Source organism: Ischnura elegans, chromosome 5 (assembly GCF_921293095.1).
Source record: "Ischnura elegans chromosome 5, ioIscEleg1.1, whole genome shotgun sequence".
In the NCBI taxonomy this organism is placed as follows: domain Eukaryota; kingdom Metazoa; phylum Arthropoda; class Insecta; order Odonata; family Coenagrionidae; genus Ischnura; species Ischnura elegans.
This window is the reverse complement of record NC_060250.1, coordinates 74,758,995-74,783,221: the sequence shown is the minus strand read 5'-3', so window position 1 is coordinate 74,783,221 and position 24,227 is coordinate 74,758,995. Positions and strand designations below refer to the sequence as shown.

General features: G+C 38.6%; 1 protein-coding gene across 2 annotated transcripts in view; it reads right to left on the bottom strand.

Annotated features, from left to right (window-relative positions):
• LOC124159069 (integrin alpha-PS1) overlaps positions 1 to 24,227 on the bottom strand; it is a 324,679-nt gene that overhangs the window by 22,159 nt on the left and 278,293 nt on the right. The window contains exons 2-3 of one of the 2 annotated variants that reach the window (XM_046534584.1): positions 16,817 to 16,944; positions 12,257 to 12,274 (exon numbers count right to left, since the gene is read on the bottom strand). In XM_046534584.1, coding sequence (XP_046390540.1) covers positions 12,257 to 12,274; positions 16,817 to 16,944 — 146 coding nt within the window. The remainder of the gene's footprint in view (positions 1 to 12,256; positions 12,275 to 16,816; positions 16,945 to 24,227) is intronic. The other variant, XM_046534585.1, reaches the window with a different exon arrangement.

The following is a 24,227-nucleotide window of genomic DNA, read 5'->3' as shown; positions in this document are numbered from 1 at the left end:
ATAAAGATAGATGGTACGTGGCATACAATGGCCTGCTAAATTGTTTCGATGTATGTACTCCTCTTGTTTTAGGAATTCATGCATAACATAACAAAATAGCCAAGAGCGAGCGATAGGTAACATTTCTCCGCGCAGGGCCGTAAGATATGAAGTTGCATGAATATGCAAAATAAGGATTGGAGTCGGGATATTTATAGCTATCGTCAAATTCATGTAAGCTATCTAAGCTTCCCTTGAACTGGTGTGGTTAAAAAATTTCTAAGTTGTAAAGAAACAAAAACACTCACGGGGATTGTTTCTCACATTCAGATATTTGTTAATATAATAAATTTGCAACCGAAGAAGCAATGACATTCATCATTATTGCTCGCATTTATTTACTTTTAAGTCTACGGGTAAATGTAAAATATCAATACTACAAATCTCAATAAAACAACCACACTGTTCAAACTAAGCGGGTAAAAGTTTTTCATAGAATATAAAGAGCTGAAGAGATTACTAGTTCAATCCCATGAAAACACAGCATCGTACCATCAATCAAACAAAAAAACACCGATCGTTGAAAACTAAGTACGTACTTACTTGAAACATACTAGTGATAGCATCACATATTTTCTCCGTTGTATCACTAGGGTCCACAGACGCAAACGAGAATTTTAAGCCGGATTAGATAGGTCTTTGGAGGATGAGAGGATGGACAAAATTCTGGGAGAAAGATGGATGGTTTGGGTTGGGCAAGGAAAATTACAGAATAAATAAAAAAATAGGACTTTAATAAGGTATTTGTCGGGAAAGAGAAGACATAGGTAGGAATTTTATTGCTGCCGCCGCGGGTATGAGAAAAAATGTGATTAATGTGATGAAAGTGAAATCGATGAAGAGTTCTAGGATGCTTGGGATCCATTTCCCCAATCTACGAATGAATTTATGAGCAAATTATAAATACAGTTGTTCTTAGAAAATACAACTCTGCCCAGTACTTGGAAATTATTTCTCAACCATTAATAAGAAAAATGTTGAATTTTTCCAAACATGCTTAAAAAATTCGTTTTCAGAGTAAATTCATACGTAGATATTTAAGAGAAAAGAATCCGATTCGCAAAAGCCCATATTTACGATGAGGAAAAAAGATAGATCCAAAAATTTAGTAATTTCCAATAGATTGAAATCTCATTGACTACGGAGGAATAATACATACATTCATCATAATATATGTTTCCTTCCCGTTTCTCAGAGAAAAGAGATGGGGAGCGCGACAAGGCTGAAAATGCCATTCGCTCCGTCAAATGGAGTTCTCTTCCCGGCCGCGTTCGCCGGTTTCTCTCAATCGAACAGGGCTTTCGCAAACAAGCATCTGCAAGCAGTGTTCTGGTGGGACTTTTCCGCGGAAGGTGAAGACAAAGAGCATGAGCGTCTATGCACACCTCTCGTTGTCCATCCATTTAGTTTTCATTCTCAAGCGGGTGGTAATCATTCATTTTGACACCCAAAAGGAGAAGAAAACGCAAGCTCGGGGGATGTTCACACGTACGCTATTATTGGAGTAATCAGCCACACCTTTTTTCGAGCACAATAGGACAAAACCCTAGGCCTCACCTTCAGGCGACGGCCTCCATAGGATGGGGGGAGTGTGTTAAGTTTGCCAGGGTCGCTTCACACGTTACAAAGCCACAGCACACGACTCGCTCTACGAACAGTGAACTCCACACGCTGTTATTGTTAAAAGAGGGAAGGATAGCCGTTGTTTAAGCGCCACGTTAATAGTGAGAATACCATGTTTGTAAATTTTTGTCTTCCATAGAAAATACATTGTGGTTTTTTCCCCTTTTCAATTCCATTTCCCTTTCACAAGAAGATATTTTAGGAAGAAAATACATAAATCAGCCTGGAATATATTATCATTTCACGACAAGGGTAAAATTAAATTTCAGTTATATTTATCGGGTTAAGAAAAATTATATGAATGATGCAGTGCCAAAGCCGTAAAAAGTTTTTGCGCATTAAATATCATTAGTTCTCATTTTTCACAGGAAATTCGTATACTTAACTGATAACTTTAAATTTACAACTCTCTTGACCTTGGGAACGGATCAAATAATTCATTGGTTTTACAATTCAATTGGGAATTTATTTTAATTTATAAAAAAATTATTAAAATTAATGGGTTATGTATGCAAAAAATGTAATACAGGAATAGGTAAGGCATATCACATAAAATGTCATATTTTGTATTTAAAATCTATTAGTTAAGATATTTTATTGGATATTTTTGCATTGTTAATTTAATTTTTAATTCTTGACCAGCTTTTGTATTTATTGTACCTCTCATCTATTTATTTCATTGCCTTGAGAATGGAAAATAAATATCCGAAATGTCGCAAAATATGTTTTTTTATAAAATACCTAAGCTAAAAGATTTTCATAATTACATAAAACAAGGTATCAAGAACGAATTATATGTGTGTTTTGTCGACAATATATGAACATTCTAAATACCTTAAGAGTGTCATTTTAAGACAGACGATGAATCATAATTACATCTTTTAAGGGGTGCCATGAAATTCTGACAGGAGTTCACTGCTCGCATCGCTCAAATCACGCGTTTCCACAAGAACAGAAAATATTAGAAAATTATCAATATTCCCTCCCTGCGTACGTATGAATACCGAAATAACAGGAAGCAAAGTTCTCTAGTTTTTATTTACTAAACTAAACTTGTTTCTTCTGAATCAAATATTCACAATTGCGGGGGTTACGTGTGGCGAAAGCAATGAATGAAATGGGAATTTAAATCAAGCCGAAAAACATGAGACATGGTCAGTGCTTAGGCATCAAAACTGTGCATACAAACCATGCAAGAAAAACCAGAGAAGCCAAGATAAAACACATTCCGGATCATGTCTCATTATGTGGCAAAAAACGGAAATAACCCCACAGCTATCTGCATTGCCTCCCAGGAAAAAATAATTTGAATATACTTACGCAATGGATCGTAATACCCATCCAAGCAATCCGAACTTGAGTTCCTAATACACCCAGATTATAATTTTCATCGCAAATATGATTTTATTTATTATTGACAGAAACAAAACAATGATTTTGCTGGTAGTAGACGAAATAACAAGGGGAGAGTATTAGATATCAGAGTATTATTTACACGATGTCATTCATGTGGAACCCCGTAATTGAAACCATACATAAAAAGGAATCACATACCCGCACGTGTTCAAAGTCGCAAATCGAGCCACGCCAACACGAAACATTCACGCTCACATTATATGTTTGCTCAGAACACAATAATAAACGTAATAACATTTGTGCACGGATAGTGGCTGTCATGCGACCAGAGGAAAACAAAAAATTCAATGGAGGCACAAAGTGAGGTTAATTGGGTGGCTGATTCTCACAATTGATATTTACATTCTGTGGCCAGGATGATCGAAGAGAAGCGTTACATCAAGTCTCCGCTTCTCTGAGATCACATGGCAACACGTGCCCTGAACTTATGACACAGAGGAAACGCTATTATTTACTCCGTGCTCGCGAGTCCAGGACGAACGAAAGGAAGAACACAACACATAAGAATTAAGAGGGCCATGACAGTGATGAGTGCAAAAGTGAAAAACGTGGATGAGGTTAAAAAAATTCATATATTCATGGCATCATCTCAGAAAAAAATATGCGAACGCCATTAATTTCGGCACATGCCAATGTGATGGACCATAAAAATATTGCTTGAAGAAAAAATGCGTAAATACATAGTGCAATGCGATGTATTTTAGGATGAAAAAACAAAATAAATTAATTTCCCAAATAAATTAAGCAAGAAAAAACACATTAAAATATGGTTATTCTTAACGGCACTGCTTAAGAATGCTCAGGCTGAAAAAAACAATAGCTTTCTATAGATGATAAATAATCTATATAAATGCATTGTCAATATAAGGATATATTTAGAACTTTCAAGCTTAAAAAGAATTTCTGAAATCGCATCTAGGTAGGATGGCTATTATTACAACTAGCCGAATTCATGGTGGCAGTTACACCTGCACAAAAACTGATCTCTTATGTATTATAAAGTCGTCATCATGGTAAAAAATTGCATAGATTGCAATCAAACGCTACAATTAAAAGATAGTCGTCAGTAAATTACTGAAGTTCAAGTTAAGATAGAATATTTCGGCAATTATGAAAAATGTATTGGAGATTTGCATTATAAATTTCCCGCAGGTGTGAAGAACTTCACGGCGAATTAATATCTTCTGATTAGCTGATAAAATAATTTCAATTTTTATTAAAAATGACTTAAGTGGGAGTGAATGAGTTTTTGAAGGACCAGAAATGGCGATTAGAACGTGTTAAATATGGGATTGCTATGGAAGAGGTCATTGGGGTTAGGGTATAGTACAATGAAAATACAATCCACACCACACTAGACAAACAAAAAGCAATGCGGAAGGGAATAACACAAAAGAAGGCCACACTTATTTCCCAAAAGAAAGCGGGAAGTTAAGTGAGAAATTATGAGAGCAAAGAGTTATGTACAAATAACAAAAACTTAAATTGACCGTGCAAACACACAGGCATGCGTTGGATAATGCAAGCAGAAAACAATGCCACAAACAATAAACAAACAGTTTGTACAAATATACACACAATCATACCACCATCCATTCAAACAAGCATACAACGTGAACCTAAGTCGTTCAAAATAATTCGGGGAATGACTGGATAACAATGATACTAAATGGGCCCTAAGATGACGGTAGATCACCTATAAGGTGGGCTCCCGTTTCGTAAAACCAATACTTTTTAATGTGACTAAAAATATTATACTGATACATACAGGTTCCAGAGTAAAATGGAGATCAGGAACACGTAACCCCGATTATATTATCATGATAATTGCTTTTCGAAGTTTTCAAACTGATTTTCCTGATTATTATTGAGTACTATGAAGAATGACCGAGACGCGAACGACGACTAAGAATCATGTATAGAACAACTGATCGAAATTGCAGTACTTCTAAACAGCTATTCAGCCCTGGAATTATTTTCGAACGTAATTTAAGGGAAAGCTATTTCGATAAAAAATAAAAAAATGAAGTAATTCAGCGCTCCATGCGTATATCTTTAATTCAAGCGTGACTTTTTCCTTCGAAAAAACTAATGAATCGTGGGACGAAAATTTTGACTGCAATTGAAGAATTAAAGATCATACCATCCAAAAAAAAGTGCTTGATGAACTTATTTCACAAAAGCAAATTTTTTATTAGAAAATACGAGATAAAACTCTTTATCATTACCAATTTTCTCAACGGAACATATGATACAGTCCCTCCTCCTAACAGTCGTAGTATAGTTGCAGTCGGAGACAGACTGAAAGAGATCAAATACCAAGATCGATGCCCAAGATGACAGCAAATGATGAAGAAACACCTTCGATCATAGTATAGTGGTGGGGATAAGGCAGTTCATAAAAAAAATTCCTGACTACTTGATATCTATATAATTAATTTTTATTGGATGTTTGGTCAGATTTTCTTTCAGAATATATTTTTAAGTTAACCTTTAGCTTTCTATTGTACGTATCTTCAGGGCTTCAGAAAATTCGTTACACAACGTGAGTCTTGATTCAGATACTAAGCAGAGTCAATAAACTGATTCCCCACCAATTCTACTGCCACACCCATTTCCCAAACTTATCTTATATTTGTTTTACCTTTAAACATTTCCAAGCTACGATGAAGGCTACGAATATAGCATTACGTCTAGCGCTAACCACAGATTTCAAAGCCCTAAGAGCTTTGGTTGGGGAAATGATGAAGGGCACATTCACTCACGCAGTCACTATCTTGCACCACCGGGAGTAGGGGTGAGTGGGAAAGAGATGAGACGCACACAGACAAACGCACTAGACGAGACACGATGGACATGACATTGGGATGAGGTGAGGACATAAAGAGAGGGAATTGAATAACTTATGATCGATAAAGTTTCGTTAAAAAAGGGTGAAGAAAAATTTAGTCACGAAATATTAACTTAGGATAGCTGGTGCCAGTGGGGAACAAAATTGCAAATGATGTTTCGGCCGTAAACGCACCATTTTTAAACCACAGAAACTTTGCGCCAAGCGCTCCGATTGGCCGCGAGTTTGCCCTGTTGCCGGATGCTGAACGACGCATGACACCGAATTCTTTGCCCTAGGTTCGTATATTAAGTTAGTTTTTTAAAAGCCTCTTCTAACCACCTTGGCTTTGGCTGCCTGAGAAAGAGATGCATCCTAGGCAGCTCGCTAGCTCAAGGGCCGCGCATTCGAGTTAATCAGTGCCTCTGGAAACAGGGCAAACTCGTGGCCAATGGGAGCGCTTGGCGCAACGTTTCTGCAGTTTAAAAATTGTGAATTTTTGACCAAAACATCAATGGAAATTTTATTTTCTACTGGCATCAGCTATCTAGGGTTGAAATTTCGTGGCACAATTTTTCTTGCACCCTGTAGATTTTACTGAGAAAGAAATACAATTTAAGGTTCACTGTATTGTAAAAGCGCTGACTCCTAAAAGTGGAACACTGGTAGTCATACCAGAGTTAACTAGTAGCAGCTCATAATTATGTAACATTAATGTAACGTCAGAGTTATTTCCGCAGCTTTTTAATCAAAATACCGTCTGCAGTCGCTCGCTAGTGTCACCACCAGATGTCGTTCAAATTTCATATTGAGATAGAAATTAAAATAAAAAGACATTTCTTTTTCTACAGAATCAATTATTATTCAAATGTTAGAGATATAAAAGGCAGTGACAACGCAACAGTAGCAACGGGAGAAAACGAATCATGTAATGGTGAACACAGTTGTTCGGACAATTGGACAATCCAGATTTTTTAAGAGACGGTATATGTAGTCACTCCCGTTTTTTCTTCGTGAGTGCATAGTGGGCATCCATTAATTACATGAGGCGTTTAGTGGGAGACACGGTCAAGTCGATATTCACCCAAACTCACGTGGGGAAGAGGGGAGGTCCTGGCTAGTATCACGTAATTTTTCGCAAGAAGCAGTGTAAAATGTGATTCTAGACTACTATCTTAGTAATGTTAAACACTAGTCTTAACTAATTTTAAATAAAAATAATTAAACAAATTGTTCTTTTTTTTATAAATCCAACGCACTGAAGCACAGATTAACGTATTTACACTGAAAATACGCATTTTGAACAATCTCACGTGAGGTTAGAGGGAGGGGGTCGAGCTAAATCTCACAATATTTCACCAAATGGGAGATGGGGTCCGAAAATCGCCAAAATTACCTCACGTAATTAATGCCCTCCCCCCCCCCCCCCAACTTCAAAATATGTACCTATTCAATTCCATTTCGCATGTTACTGCCTCTTGCTTAGCGCGCTCCTTATCTAGGACACTTGTGTTTATGACTTATGTTAATTTGATTTTTGCAGAATTAAAAGTGATCGTTTCAATTTAAGACCCCATATTAAAGAGATAAAAAAATCCTTCAATCGGTTCCTCTTCCTCTTCCCGAAATATAAAAATTCCTTTTTGAATCATCCTCAGTAAGTATCATGTAGAGCTATAAAATCATGGAGACATCGTCGCACAGCCGTAGTCTCGTCCACTTGCTCCGCATACGTGGGTTCGCAAGTGGGTTTCTCCCTTTCATGCCGTTGGAGTAAAGCGAACGCGGTTCGTAATGCATAGAGATCAAACATACGACAAGCGAGACGAATAACACGCGAGAGATCCTGTGCAGATGGGAGACGAGGCCAAGGGTCACATTCGCGGGGAGGAAACATGATGTAGCTTAATTCCAATGGTTACTCGGGGAAACATAGGCATTAAAATTTCATCCCATGCTTAAAAGTTGAACTCGGGATAGAGTGGACAAGATACGATGTAATTCCGCTATTTCCACGCACTGACAGAGTCGGTGCAACCGAATAGCGGAAGATAAGAGGAAAGCGGACATGAAAAGGGCATCATCCCTTCTAACGTGCACGTGCCGGCTTCTTCCGCGTTTAGCATTTGGCACCAGTGATGATAGGTTTCCACGATCTAAGTTCATCTCCAGTTTCCACTAATAACTTTCTTAAGATGACCACTTTGAACAGGCGTAATGTCAATGGTGGGAACGCTCACGGTAAAATATAGTTGCTTTTTGAAAAGGAGACGTATGAGTATACGAACAGTCGAAAAATTCAGGAATGTGGAAACGTGTGGAAAGAATAAATCGATTGATGTGAAAACCAGTATTAATTTTTCCTTTTATTTTTTGAGGTATTGCGGCCGTTCACTCAGCCCTGAAATAGTAATTAATCAAACGAATTCGGTAAATGGAATGGAAAGATAAGTTACTACAAAAAAGCTTCCTCATTTAGCCATTCTCCCGTTAGGTTAACATACAAAACGTTAGCATTTCCACCCATTTTTTTGAGCTGATGACGTAATAATTAGTTAATACGAGTTTCAGTTACTAAAAACGCTAAGGAAGAATCGCTCATCAAGGGAAGAAATCGCTCTCACAAAAGAGTAAAAAGCAACGAACGATGCGAAAAATCTATCAGAATCAACTAAATAAAAAAATAGTGGAAGAGCTCATTACAGGGGAGGAAATATGAAACACATTTCAAGCAATGGAGATGACACATTCGCGGCGCACCAAAAATAATGATACAGAATCGAAGATCAATAGGCGTAATCGAATACGATATGCGGAACGGTCGGCTTGCATCACAGCGCCGACTCAGGGAGGACGAAGGGGTTGAGGAGGACGCGATCGAGAGAAGGAAAAGCACATGGCAGATCACGATGACGGGAGACGCTGAAGGGTGAAGGGCTGGCAAGGTCGAAGGTCGCCACTCGGTCCGAGGAAGCCGGCAATGTAGTCGAGGACGTGTTATTTCAATCCTTTCCAGGAGATGAACACCCCTTACTGTTTTCGCCGAGACTACAGAGTTGGGGGCTCTAAACCATGGGGACGTGCCGGGAAATGCTAAGCGAAAGACTTGCTTTCCGTTCGGTGGGAGGTCTCTTGACGATTCGAGGAGCGTCCACCGATGAATACTTCCTGATCGTGACGCCCGAGTGATGATTTCATTTTTTTAAATAAGGACTTTTACTTGCTTCCAAAGAGGTGACCATCCATTAAGATCTCCACGTTGAATATTAAGAAATATATGAACAATACTTTTCGCGCGGGAGAGATGAGTCAAGTGATGGATTGACCAGGCTAGGGAACGAATCCAAAACGGTTTACAAGAGAATGAAACTGAATTGTAAGTGGGACGCGGTATCGCAACAGTTATTCTACGGTATTCGCAATTGATAGAAAAGATGAAGGGTCATGGGGTAGTGTTGGAGAAATCGATCTCTATTCAAATTGAAAATTGAGTTTTAAATGCCAAAGATCGAGAAAATCGAATTGCATACTGATATTATGACATAAAAATTCTCTTTAGAAAACGTCATTCATTACCGCTAGTTTTCTAATTTCTCTCCAATCACGGCGCGGGACGGTTGCTCAGCTAGCGATAGAAAAATCGGTTTCGATTCGAATCGAAAATCGAGTTTTAAATGCCAAATATCGAATAAATTGATGTCGAGCCATGTTCTTCGAGTTTCGATCCAAACTCGACTTTTCAACTTCGATCCTGACTATTTCGTTTGATCTCAGCAGCGTCCCCACGTACCGGCCGATGATAACGCCATCCGTCTCGCGTGAAAGATTTTGCTTTGAGGCAGGTAAAATCAAAAGGCACGCCCTCCATCATCGAGAAAACATCGCAATCATTTGATCTTCCTAAAAAATTTTAGTGAAACCGGTTCCAAGCAGTGATCCTAAAACTCAATGTGGGAGCATTTGTAAATTTTTACCACTAATAATTTACGCATGCATACTAAGTAATTTTTTGGGAATTTTTTTCTACGTCTCAAATGTGTATTTTGAAAGTTTTTGAATGCATGATAAACTTTTAATTTTACAAACTGTACTTTTTTAAATAACCGTCGATTTTTTCGATTAATAATCTTTCGGTTCAAATTTCGATTTTTGTTGAGAAGTCGAGATTTTTGTTTCATTTCTTTCGAAGTAACAAAGAATGACTTGATAACCAAATTCAGGATTCGAGTGAGAGTCAAGAGAAGGGTGGGAATTATTTCTCGACTCCGGTTATTAATGACATCAGCAACGCACGTCATTGAATCCCAGCGCCAAAGAAATCGTTAACATCGGAATGCAAATCGGAAAAGGCCGGGAAAATACTTTCGTTTCCCGGAGATGGTTCTGTGAAATATGACGCATAACAGCAACGCGGGACTACGCTAGCTGAAGTGAATTTCGCCGCAGATTTGCTTTTCTAGCAGCTTCGCTCTCAAGAAAACCATAGAAGAAATGAGGCTAAAAAATTCTGGAGAAAAAAAGCTCCTCATTGGATGGACTTTTAAATTATTCTGGCCAGAGACAAATGGAAGCATTTGAAAGAAGAATTATTACTTAAAAAACCTCCAGAAATTTGAACAGGAAAGGATGCCGACTGGCTTATAATCCTTTCATGTACTTTGTGACAAGGCCGCCGTGTACGTTACATACAAGATAGCATAGGACAGTGGACATGAACATCTGTCCAACATGGTGACTCCCATACTCCGACGAAAAAAAAGTGAGCGCTTTACTAACGACATAATTGAGGTAAACTAATACCAGCTACGGAAAATGGAGGGAGTAAAATATTTTCAGTCACTCGAGTGAGGGATTAATAGCGAGCCCAACCCTTATATTAAGAGGTTGAACCCAAAATAAACTAATTTCTGGTAAGTGGTCGACAATGTAGACCATCCGGTTCCAATTTTCCCGACGTGGAAGGATATAATAAGTCTACGTACTTTGATACGCCAGGGTAAAATTGGGAATAGATACGAACGGGAGGAACTGTGGATGGTTATTAATAACGCATTATGAATACGTATTAAGTTACTATCAAGCGGGTTTCAAGCCTTAGGCATTTCTTTTTTCTCATGTGCGGATTCCGAAGGAGTCCGTATTATCTGTCTCTTAACGCCTGGTTACACTATACATTGACATATACGAGTTAATGTCTAAATGTATGAATGCGTGAATGAACACGAAAACACACCGTGTTACCACCTCATTTGTGCGGACGCTTAAAGAGAAGATAGAACCTGTTCTAATCTGGTTCATGCATTCGTACATGTTCCGTTCCGGTTCATCAAAATCGTTCGAGCATTCACACACATACCCGTACGTGTTAACGTATAACCAGACTGTAATATTCAAGGGTGGCGAAAATAAAAAACATTTCAGCCAATTAATTTCTTTAATTGTGCGATTGATGTTGCATCCATTCTTGATTAGAGAGTTTCTATATCGTAGATTTTCTGAAAGTGAATGGAAATTTAAAATTATTCAAAGGAAAACAAATTGCCAAAATATTGAATCGTATCGAGGATATTTCACACTCCTACAACTTGCGAGCGAATTCTTCAAAGTCACAGCATTTACTCCTCAGTACTTTATATAATTACTTAATTTCCAAATTCTCCAGGGGAATCTCTTTCAATTTTCAATTATGCTGTTAATGCTTACTGTCTCACACCTGTTGCGGCCACTATATCGACTCCCTTTTTATATACCGCGCCAAATGTTGAGTTATTTCTTCATCGAATAGCATTTCCTAAGAAAGAACGTTATCGATAATATTGAAAGTGTCACAGATATCGGCATGATAATACGGATAATTTATCCTACAACACTACTTTGAATAATAAGACCTCTGGTAATTAAATAAAGTACCAACAAATCGATTTACATGTACATGATAGGGTGAATAACTTCAGGAATAATGCAAACACTGATCAAAGATGGGGAAGTACGGATATTTCAATATTATAATCAAGGATATTTGGTAGAGGTGAAAACTGTTTTCTATCAAATCATAGAGTCTCGCCTCAGATTCGATACATTCTTCTCCGCCGTTAATACAAACAAAGGGTGCACAAAATTCACACATCACATCCCATTCTCTTCCATTCTCATCTTTCACACTTTTCGTGATTTTTTTTCAGCCACAGATACTGCGTCTGTGAGAAACCACATAACGTTTGCCTCTCGGCATTCGGCTAGTGGAGCAAGAGCGAAGAGTCAAACGAAAAAAATTTACAAACAAAAACAAAACCATGCAAAAAGCCTTAACCTCCGAACGATACTCAGTCTCTCTTGACTTACACGTACCATAGTAGCCGCCTCGATCTGGAAGGGCACGAAAAACAGCAATTATGTACTTACAAAGTAATCAACACAGATATATTCGCATTGAATAATACAGAGATAGAACAGACGAGATAAGAGATTGTGCATAAGCAGTGCAAGCCCATTCAATCATCAATTATGACGGTCTGAAGATTTATTACATCAAATTCATTTGTCTCCGCATTTCACAGTAAATTTTGAGCTCAGGAGAGGGAAAAATATGAGACTTTCATCTATTTTAAGCTCTTTTTATGAAATTTACAATGAATAAATTCAACATAAAATATTTGACTGATATAACATGAGGACTTGCACTTATTTTGCACCAATCCCTTCAAATGCATTACATAAATTGCTCAAACACTTGAAGAAATGAACAGTACTAAAGAAAATAAACTAAAGTAAAGAAAATGTTACTTCTATAGCGACAACAATAATTACGGATAGAAAAGACATTTCGAAATTGAAAATAAAATAATAATAAAATAAACAAAAAGTAAATTAAAAATAAATTCAAACTAAACAATGCCAACGATACGAGGAAGATTACGCAAGCAACATGACATCTACTCACGAGAAAGTTTTTACGTATATACACTAAACCTTGGTTTTAAGAAGCAGAGAGACAACATCGAGTACACCACACGAGGAAAATAAATTGAGGTTATACGATGTTGAGGAACAAGAAGCGGATAAAAATGTTTCCTCAATTGATAGAAATTTTCTGAGGTCAAAATGTGAAGGAGAACTGATTGTTCAAGACTGGACCACACACGCGTATGTAAAAGGCAGATCTTCATGCTGACACGGAAAAGATTTTTTTTAAATATTGAACGATAGGATAATCGGAGGCAGAAGAATTTTTACAGCGCTTTCGATTGCAAGTGCAAAAAGATAAAAATATGTCAGCACGTGAACATTGAGAGTTTTTAATAATTTAAAACTGAAATGTCTGCGGAAAGCTTATCGGATTACATGTGTATAAGAATAACCTATTCGTGAATATAAATCAAGTTATCGAAGAATCGATATTTATAAAAATGCTATTAAATCACCAAGAGTATTAAAATATTATTTGATGATATACCTGGAATGGAAAATAATTAATAGCCCGATAAAATATATAACTGCACAACTCCCAATATAAAGAATGTAGAGGTGAAAAGTGGTCTTTGGGAGCGATTAGATTTCGTAAAAATTAGTGTAAATCGAGACCATTTCTCGAGAACAAAGGGTCGACAATTTAACTGGACGTACTGGTACTGCCTTCAAAGCAGAAACAAGAAACAACACCATTCTCTACTAAGCAAATAAATAAAAAACAACCACCACCTTACACCGAACTAAAAGCTGAGTTCATTACTTAATTATACAATGCTATATCAATATGTTACGTATTCCACCACCACTGCCAACACCAGACAGCAAATATAGCCTCCGAAGTTCACACACCATAAGCGAAGGGTCTTGAACTAAATATTTGAATCGCCAGTTTTAGCCCTGGAATTTAACATGGCATGTAATTAATGCGTCTGAATAACGAGTAAATGATTTAAAAAAATTACTTTAAAGTCTCAGAGCATTTGACTCCTTCTGCCAGTTACGGAATACTGTTCGTAATACTATTCCTGAGGACATATCTAATCATAATGCGGGTAATCGGGCCTATTATTTCAGGCTGTATTCGTTGATGATCTCTGCCAATCAGAGATAAGCGCCCAGTCAGAGAGCCAATCACAGTGCAGCTCCCATCCAGCCTACGGTATATAAGCGAGGCAGAAACCGACAGCCAGGATAGCCAGCGAAACTGTTGTCCACAAACAAGCTGACGCGGAAGGAAACCCTGAAGAAATGCAGAGATCAAACCATCGCCGCGGAAACCTACGTTCTAACTGTATTCGTTGATATAATACACTTACGAAAAAGGACATTCAAGTATCCCCAATCAAGACTATGCACCGGGTTTCTAGTTTAAATTTCATGAAATAACCTACGATTTAAAAAAATTCAACTCTAAATGAATTTAAAACAAAAATGATATTTTCGCACTTGAATTTTAAATTTATATTTTATATTATTAAAAAATTGAGAATATTCTTGAATGTCCACTACTCTCTGGGTATTAATATACTCCTCTGGTTACACGAGTCCCATTAACATACTTCTTGGAACCTTGGGAATGATGTGAGGCCTGAATAGATGGAGTGGATTGCCTCTATTCGAGTAAATTCGGCACACTACCGGGTATACGAGTATAGGCACCATAGGGGATTGGTTTCGGGGCACGGCCATGAGCTCGGAGGAAATAAAAAGAAAAGCCACAAAGAGACCATTCCGGAGACGAATGAAATCAATTCACAAGGAAAAATTATCTCACTCCATCACACGTACTCCCCAAACCTTAAGATCCACGCATGGAATCCTGTTAGGGCACGAGCCTTGGTTGCGCCGGAAGCACTCATCGACCCCTAACTCTGATGAAGTACCCATTTCTCGACCAAATAAAATCGTGCAGTGTCCCCCACCTTAAAAAAATCCTGTTCACACCTAACGTCACTCATCTCCTACCCCTTGAAAACCCCTGGGGAAGCGAGCTTTCGGTTGAAAAAAATAGTGATTTATCGAGGGCCGATCATCAAACCTTTATTATTTTTGGACTCGGGGCGGAAACGGCTCTCCATACCTAGCTATCTTCTAGGGAGTCTCGCTTCCAAAAATTCACCCCGCCCAATCCGGGGAAGAGAGGACGGCGTGAATACATGAATATACACACAAAAGTAAAGACGAGTGTGCACCATTCTCATCCAATGCTCTCTCTCTCAGGCGTCGGCGACCCGTTAACATACAGACCCAAAAAAATCCACGGTTTTGCTCCACGGCGTTGTTTATCTTGGGAGGTGTGGTTGGGAGAGTTCTGAGGGCGACGAAAGAGGCTGAGGGTTCTTACCCCCGCCCCAGGGGGACGTGGGGGAAATGGGGCGAGGGGACTCTGGGAATAAATCGGATTCTATTTGTGTAAATAGGGAGACGAGGCTTGTGTCGGAGAGGCAAGTGTGCACGCACGGACTGAGTATAGGATGGAAGGGTGTTTACCAATTTCTCCGACGTCGAAAAATCAAATAAAATCGAGCCTTCACGCATCGTTAAAGGGAAGTAGGTAATTGATGGTATCCGGGGTGACGTCGTGTATCGAATCTAAAGAAGAGCAATGCGACACGCAAATCAAGTGACTTTAAGGCAAAATATAAGGCAGAAAGATTAAAAAATATATCGTAACGTTCTTCATAACATCCACGAAGTATAAATTGAAACATGAAGTTCAAATATCCACCACCAAAGTTTACAAAAAGACAAAACCCGACAATATAACGATATTTCACTGTATAAAGTGAATAGTAATGAGGAACCACGTCGATGAGGTAGTTTAATCTATTAGTTGAGGAGCTACATGGTTAACACGGTTCTAGGTCATAGATAAGAGTTACACTGACATGACCAAATTTTACGGCACCTACGAATGACTGAATGCATAAAAATCTATTATTATTTTGATTTTTCTTTCGAAACCACGCTAACCAACACGTTAATTTAAAGAAATTCGCACCGCTAGCTTTGTTGAGGAAACATATCTCAAATAAACCCAAGGTGATAAGTAATCCAACAGGCAATTTTTCATTGAAATTCAATGAATCGCATCAACAGTGCTCTGAGACCTTAAAATAGATTTCTATGAAACGTGAACTATATTTTTAAGCCAACCTTCTCAGAATGCGTTCGGAAATCTTTCAGTGATAAGATACATTAATCGGAGTTATCACATTATTCCAGGAAATCAAACTCAATGTACTTCCGCACAGAGAGAGGAAACCTGCGTTAAGCTGTAGATAAATGAGCACAAAATATTTTCAAACCGCTGTTTATGCAAGGAAAAATGCCTAAGTTATTGTATAATCCGAAAAACCTACTCGCTTCCCCTGTATGATGCACAAAACTGGAAAGACAGTTATGCTACCAAAATCTGCCTTAATGGTAAAACACAAATAAAAGATAACTTCTAACTAAAAATGTCGGCAGGTAGATGGTGAGACATTAAACTAATTCTTTGCGGTGAAGAAAAGATTAGAAATCATAAACCAGGATGGCTTTTTCTGACTCCTGAAACAAACGATATTGTAATTTAAAATCTGAAAATTTATAAGCATAAGTACTAATTCACGTGTGTTCCAGGTTACTTTATCTTTGAAGCGCACATATCTTCATCTTACTATTATATTAAAGAATGATAGGTATCTAATTAGATTAGTCGACACGTTAACTCACTTAACCCACACAATCATGTTTTGCATCATGACTTGATGTAAAACCATGGTGTGGTTTAAGCAATCCGTAACTACACACGGATTCTCCGAAGAGGAGCAGTAGTCTTCAATTGAAACGTTCCGGCGCCCACCGTTTCGGAGGCGCTCGGAATAGGTAGCGTGGGGTCATGGGCTCCGAAAGGCCGGCAGACTCCCTCATCTCAGCGCGGCATGGATCACTCACCCCTTTTGCCGTCGGTTTGAACCTGCTGGCAATCTAACCGCCTCTGCGTTATTGGGCATCTCCAAAGTGCCCCTGAATGGTTCGTTCCCGGCTGAAGATTTTTGTCCAGCGGCGCGCCAACCAGAATCCTGAAAGAAGAGAGAATAATTATAATTTAACACATCGAATTGAATTACTTGTAGTTCGCTACAGAATTTTCAGGATATTTTAAACTGTTTAAAAATAGGCATTCAAGTAACTGTAACCTCTCTAAAGATTTTCGACTACATCGCAACGTGCTTCATAGCATCAACGAAGCGTAAATTGAAACTTCAAGTTCAAATATCCATCAGAAAAGTTTACAAAAGACAACACATTACATTCAAACGTGTTTTACTACATAATTCACCACTTGAATAAGTCACGTAGGTATTAAGAGCATAAAATTTAATAAAATTTCCCTTTTATTTGCGAGATTAATTTCGGTGACAAAAACACAGAATTATCACTGTTAACTAACATATAACTAAAAAGAATACTTGTTAGCTCTGAAGAAATTCCCGCAGATTAGTTAGCAGGGTGTTGGTAGGTTGGTAAGTGGTTGGTTATTTGAAAATTATCTCACTCGTAATCATTTCCAAGCTGTGAAATACTGTTACTACACGGGAGAAAAAGGCACTGATGTTGAACGTCCAATAAGAACCTCGCCACATAACAACCACTTTGCCGTCCTCGGTGGTGGCGGAGTGGTCCTCGCCTGACGAACACGAGGTCGCGGGTTCAAATCCCGCCTGGGTAGGTTTCCTCTATCTAGGGTATGGTCGGGCACGTGTAATTGTTAACTTAGTTGAAAACCCCGTTGTAAAAGGTCGAGGGATATGTGCTGTTTTCGGGGTTGTGTGAAAATATATATAGAATGAATACTTGATACTACAAGCGATCAAATCGGGGTCAAATGAACCTCACCCCTGACATCAAACCCGGGTCATCCGCTGGAGAAATTTGAAGTTTGGTCAAAACGATGGCCTGACCCACTAAAATGAACTACAGCATACAGTTTATTATTGAAATGACACATTGCAATATTTCCACTTATAGATTTATTTTACACTACGCGTTTCGTCGTTACAGCGACATTTTCAAGTGTGAAAAAAGTCTTAAAGATTTTCCTTATATATCTTGGTGCTTATAAGGAAAATCTTTAAGACTTTTTTCACACTTTAAAATGTCGCTGTAACGACGAAACGCGTAGTGTAAAATAAATCTATAAGTGGAAATATTGCAATGTGTAATTTCAATAATATTACGAACTTCCACCACATCGTGTCTAACATCATACAAGATATACAGCATACAGATATTCTGTGTGACTGCTTAGTTAAAGCAAAGCATAAAAGAGAGGGGAAGATAGTTCCTTTTGTTTTCCCAAAGCATTACACTTAATTGCCCCCAATCAAGTCTCATTTCCTCATACCTAACTCCCTTTCGCTTCTCTAAGATCACCACTGTCTCCACCTTAATCTCTTTCTCAGATCTTCTGTTTGGAAGACAACTTCCCGCCAGCGAGGAAGGTATCCGTCACGCCTTTTTGCAGACCGCTAAGACCTTAGCGCACAACCACTCGTCATGCAAGACGCGATGGTTATCAGAGCACACCCAGGAGGCGCACTCTACCGTGTTAATCGGCAAGTGGCATCGTAAGATGGCCCCGAGGCGCAAGGCTCCCTTAGCAACGCATAAAAATAAGTAAATACACGAGCAAATGGTAATATGCTGAGCGTGGAAATGGCCCCTCGGACTCTATGTTAAAAATACGGATTTAGGGATGGGAATTGGCAACGGGCGAGGGGGAGAAGAGAATGAAGATGTTCGTTTCGTCACGGTGACCATAAATTCGGGATGGAGCGAAGTGGGGAGAGATTATAATATATAGATACGTAAGGATATACACGGGAAGGCGAATGTATTCTCACAACTAAATTAAGAGGATGGGGCGAGCAGGGAAAATCCATTATTTGGATAAGATTAGGGAAAGAGAGGGGGATAGGGAAAGATGGCGTGGTTGGGTGAGGATAAAGGAGGACAAGTCTTGGAAGGGTGCGTGGGTGGGGATGAATTAATTCAGGCAGACGAGGGTGCGGAGCGGAATGGGACGGGAGACGTGATGTATTTGGGTGAACTATCGGTTCGAGGGGGAGGAAGTGATCGGGGCGTGGGTCGGCAAAGACGACGGCGTAGACACGGATAGACTAACCATCCCTGTGACCAGTCTAAGGATCAAAGTCTAGGGATAATCAAGGCTTGGTAGAACGGCGACTTTTGCTGTGGAGGTTTTGTGGAATTTATTTTTCGAACTATCGATATTAAATCGAACTGAAAAGCTCGAAATTTCAGCCAAAATCGAAATTTGAAACAAGATATCGATCAATCGAAAAAATCGATTATAATCGATCTATCAATCGATCATTTGCATTCGAAACCTAGGTCGTGCAGTATTAAATTTATGTGGAATTAAAAAGTTTTTTATATTTCATCATGTTGAGTCGATACCATGAAGTAATTGATTTTAATCGAAGTGGAAAGCTCGAATTTTCAACAAAAATCGAAATTTGAACTGAAGGATCGATCGATCTAAAAAATCGATGTTTTGTTTTGAAAAAATACAGTACAAAAACATGTTTACCATTCACTTGAAAAACACTCTCAATACACATTTGAGCGGTAGAAAAAAGTTGAATTTTTAGCAGTAAAAATTCAAAAAACGCACTCAGATAAATGCGTTGGGAATCACAGCTTGGAAACAGACGGGACTAGGCGGGGGATGTGATGTATTTGGGTGAACTATCGGTTCTAGGGGAGAAAGCGACCGTAACGTGGTTCGGGAAAGACGACGGCGTATAGACACAGACAACCCATCCAACTGAGAGCAACCTAAGGATCAAGCGGGATAATCAAGGCTTAATGGAACAGCGACTTCTGCCGATAAAATTCAAGAGAAAAACAATTGGCTACCATTTTGCAGCGCTTGATGTCATTGTTGCGTTAGTGATGGAAAAATGTCGATTTTTTTAGAAATCGATATTTATCGACATTGATAGCTCGACTTTTCAACAAAAATCGAAATTTGAGCCAAATTTGAGTTGTATGATTTTTCCCGTAATGATTTAACAAACAGACGAGGTATTGACCATATAAAAACGCGGTAAAAAAAACACTGAGCCAGCAATTACATCGTCACTTTTCGAAGGTTGACAGATTTCAATCCATTCCTTAAGTTAACAAAAGTAACTATAACTCCAAATTCGTAAAATCACTATGAATTTAAGTGGACTCGAGAAAAAATTGCAATAAAGAACGTTTTTAATGGAATAATTTGTAGAGTAATCATTCATTCGTGTAGTTCATTTTCCATTTTAAGATTTGGGATACAAAGTTCATTAGAACGAAAAGGACTCTTGAAAGACACGGCCATAACCCGACCACGTAAGAGAGAAGTATGAATGCGGCTGTATCAGGGCTTTTACTGCCGCCTCAAATATGTAACAAAGATAAAGAGCACTCCTAAATAAATACAAAATCATAAGAGGTGGTGACACCTTTCACAAGAACGTCAACTGAAAAAGATTCCAAATTCCAAAGAGTCCTTTCCTTATAGCTAGCTTCTAACACTAAGGATAAATAGTGCAGTCGAGAGGTTTAATAGAGGAAAAAGATAAAAAGTTATTTTCTTGTAACTAGGAGAGTAAATTCTAAATTTCAAACACTGAGAAGCGTTTTATAGGGAAAACATATGTATCATATCGGTGAGCATATTGGTAATATTATAATAATTCTGATTTTGAATGAAAGGAAAAATATTAGGAATCAACAACCTTCTACAACATGACGTGAGAAAACAAATACACAACGCGAAGATTTAATACAGGTGAATTTACATGCATGCAGATATTCTTCCCTTGAAAAACTCGCAACTGGTTTTTTGGATACCTTTTCCCGAGTCTAAAATGTAACGCCTCATTCATACAATATGTAATGGCACAGGCGATGCTCCAGGAATTACTAATAAAATATTTCGATGATTTCAAAAAGCTAAATCATACTGAGTTCAACAAGTGGTGGCTGGCTTGTATAATTTCGAGGATGTTGGTTACAAAACAGCAAAATAAATTCGAGATAAATTAATACTCAACATCCACAAAAATCTCACCAGTTGATCCACACGAAAATCTGACACATAAGATATAAATAACATTAACAGCGACTGCTGGATCAACAACGATGAAGGTATCGCATTTTCAACAAATGATACAACACGAAAAAAGACTGGTAGCGTTGGGGAGGAGTGATATCATCCTATTAACTAGGTATTCATATTTACATAAAATTTGAGGTATCAGCATAACAATGATCTACAATTTAAAGTATCTGAAACTTTGTGAAATAATTCGTTCCATCGGCCACATAGCCGTCCCCATAAATATTTTCGAGGGCGGTTTATTTGGCAGCTAGTTTGGTAGTTCATCCAGCAGCATTTACTATTCAATGTACAGGTGGTAAAATTTTGAATTAGAGAAACTGGTACATGTTGATGAGGGTCAACCAATATGTATGAGTCAATAAATTGTCAAGATAATAGCGAAAATCGTAAACAGTTAATACGTTACGAAAAAAAAAGACTGGTCCAGAGGGAGTTCGGCATCCTCTTGCTTTCGTTACATGTAAGTTTCGACTGTATTATTATTAAAGCATTCTACCAGTTAAGGAAGGTTTGAATAGAGTATTTAAGAAGTATTCTGAGAGTCTCCTTTTCCTTCATGGACTTCTCTCTTCAATGATAACAAGACCTACTCCCTTTCATTCCGTCTAAAAATCCTACGCTCCCCCTTCTTCTCCCTCGTTTACCGAACATTCTACCCTCTAACACTGTTTTCAACATCCCCTCCCAACTTAGTACTCCCTCCATCCATCCTCTGTCACCTCCGTATCTTCCAACCCACCATGTCCAGCACTTCGTTGTTCCTGCTCCTTGTCGCCCACTTAACTTTCTCCATTCTTCTCCACACCCACATCTCGAACGCCTCTAGTCTTTTCTCGTCTTCCTTCCTAAGTATCCACGTTTCAACACCGTAAAGCGCTACACTCTCGATCAGACTCTTTACTAACGTTGAATATAAAAACCTTGTAGAATTCACATAAATAATTTTAATATCGATAAGTTTCGTGCGAAATCGTCGGGTGCAAATACAGGATGCATGTGCCCTATACCCTGTATTTGCATAGCGACGAAATGAATAATTTTAATATGCGACTTCGTCAAGTGCAATGTCGCTCAGCGACGAAAATGGTCGTGATTAAAATTATTTTTGTGAAATCAACAAGGTGTTTTTAATTCAACACGAATCAATTTCACAAAGTCACGCCTCAAACTTTCCATTTTCTTCACTTACCTTTTCTTTAAACTCTTACATAACGATTCCCACATAAGCTCCGTAGTTTTACGGAATTACAATACACTCTTTCCCTTTTTTCAATGGAGAGGGAGGGGCTATGTTACTGCGTTACGGATATTAAGAGTGGAGATTGCTCGGGAGAGAAAAGGAAATGCATTCGGGACAAGAGGAAGTTTTCTCCATTGCCGCGCCTCAAAGGGAGTGGCATCCCCACCCTGGAGGCACCCAGTTGGGTGTGGGTAACACGCCACTTTCCATTCAAGACCATCACCACCGCGACGAGGGAATTAAACAAAAGAAGACTACACACACCCTGACTACTCCAGTATGGTAATGAAGTGGACCCACCAAAGAAAGAAAAAAAAAACACGGAACAACTCCGGAGAGTTGTCGCCGAGGCAAGCTATTTGCATCCAATTAATGCACTCGAAGGCTTGGATTCTTCTTCGGGGGAGGTGAAGGTTAAGCGCCACTGCTACGGACGTTTGTATCGCTCCAGACCAAGCGCCTGAACCTCTCACCCAAACGCGGCGGTGACAAACTGTTTGTCACCGCTGGGGAGTCCCTCTCAGCCTCCCACTGTCACTTCCTTCCCATCTTGTTAGTCCGCTTCACTGTGCATCATATTAATGCGTAGACAGTTTGTGGTGACTTGCCATGCCACGACTGAATGAGCACGTGGTAGTAACACCCGACGATCCCAGCGATGATTACGAAAAACCACCATCCCTCTAATAATATCATAAATCTGACAGTTGAATATTTTGATACGGGATTAGGAAAACAGACAAACGTTTTATTTGAGAAACGAGCGAAAAAGGCTTCAATAATAAGAAGGGTGCACCGTAATATACGCTGCACCGAATGGAGAAGCTGCTCAATTATAGCAATTTAAAGTAGGATCGATATAATTGCATTGTAAGCTTCGGATATACCTAACATAATTTCCGATTTTCCAATAACACTAGTCAATTTTAAGTTGTGTATCTTTAAGATAGGCACTATTCGCTGCCTATTGCTGTACACTGCATAGTAATTATTCAATTATTGAGGCGATTCAAGAAAAGACTACCCCTAGATTTCTAAAAATTTTTAACGCCCTCTTTAACGATTTCACGTCAACCTTTAAAATCGAAAAAAAACGATATTCAGGATACTACCTAAGGGATTCAATCCAATGGTACGCATTAATATTAATAGCTCTTTCAAATTTCCAGAAATTACTATTGCTCACTCGTGGTAAAAACAAAATTAAATTATACCACTTATCCTTCAGGAAGGTTTTAGGAGTCAAACAGACTGAAGACTTGAAACAAATCTTGACTTGGAAGAGAAGGAACTTTACTCGACTTAAGTGAATTTTCACTATTCCTGATTCTTTGAATATGAAAAGGCAACAATTGTAATTTGACGGGGCGAAAAAATCGATTAATATGACCAGAACTGTATGGCATTCGTTTCTTCGGTGACTTGGCCTCGAGACCTCTACAACCCTCACGAATGACCCAAGAGGGATTATAAAGCACAGCGAACTAATAACGGCCAGAGCACCGATAAGTTTGGTGGGGGTAATTGATGAATGGACATGAAGATAAGAAGGAATACGCGACCTTAGAATACATGGTTTCCCTCCCTTCGAGAAAGAACACATCTACCAACATCTGGATGTAGTTACACACATACATATTTTATAAACAAGGGTGCTGCCATGAAATGCGGGTTGTAGATAAACAATAAAAAGTATACACATCGTGCCTACTTGTCAAACTGGTAACAAATGGAAAGGAACGAAAAAAATCGCGGGAAAATATTGCTTTATTCGGCACGAAAAATGTTCCATCGCTGACTTACGGTCCGGAACAAAATGCGGGACGTTTATTTGGGTAAGAATATAAAGGAATACATTCAGGTAACAACAGCATGAACTTTCTCGATTTCATCTCGGACCACTCCTTCCCAAAAGAAAAACCCTGACTTGAACA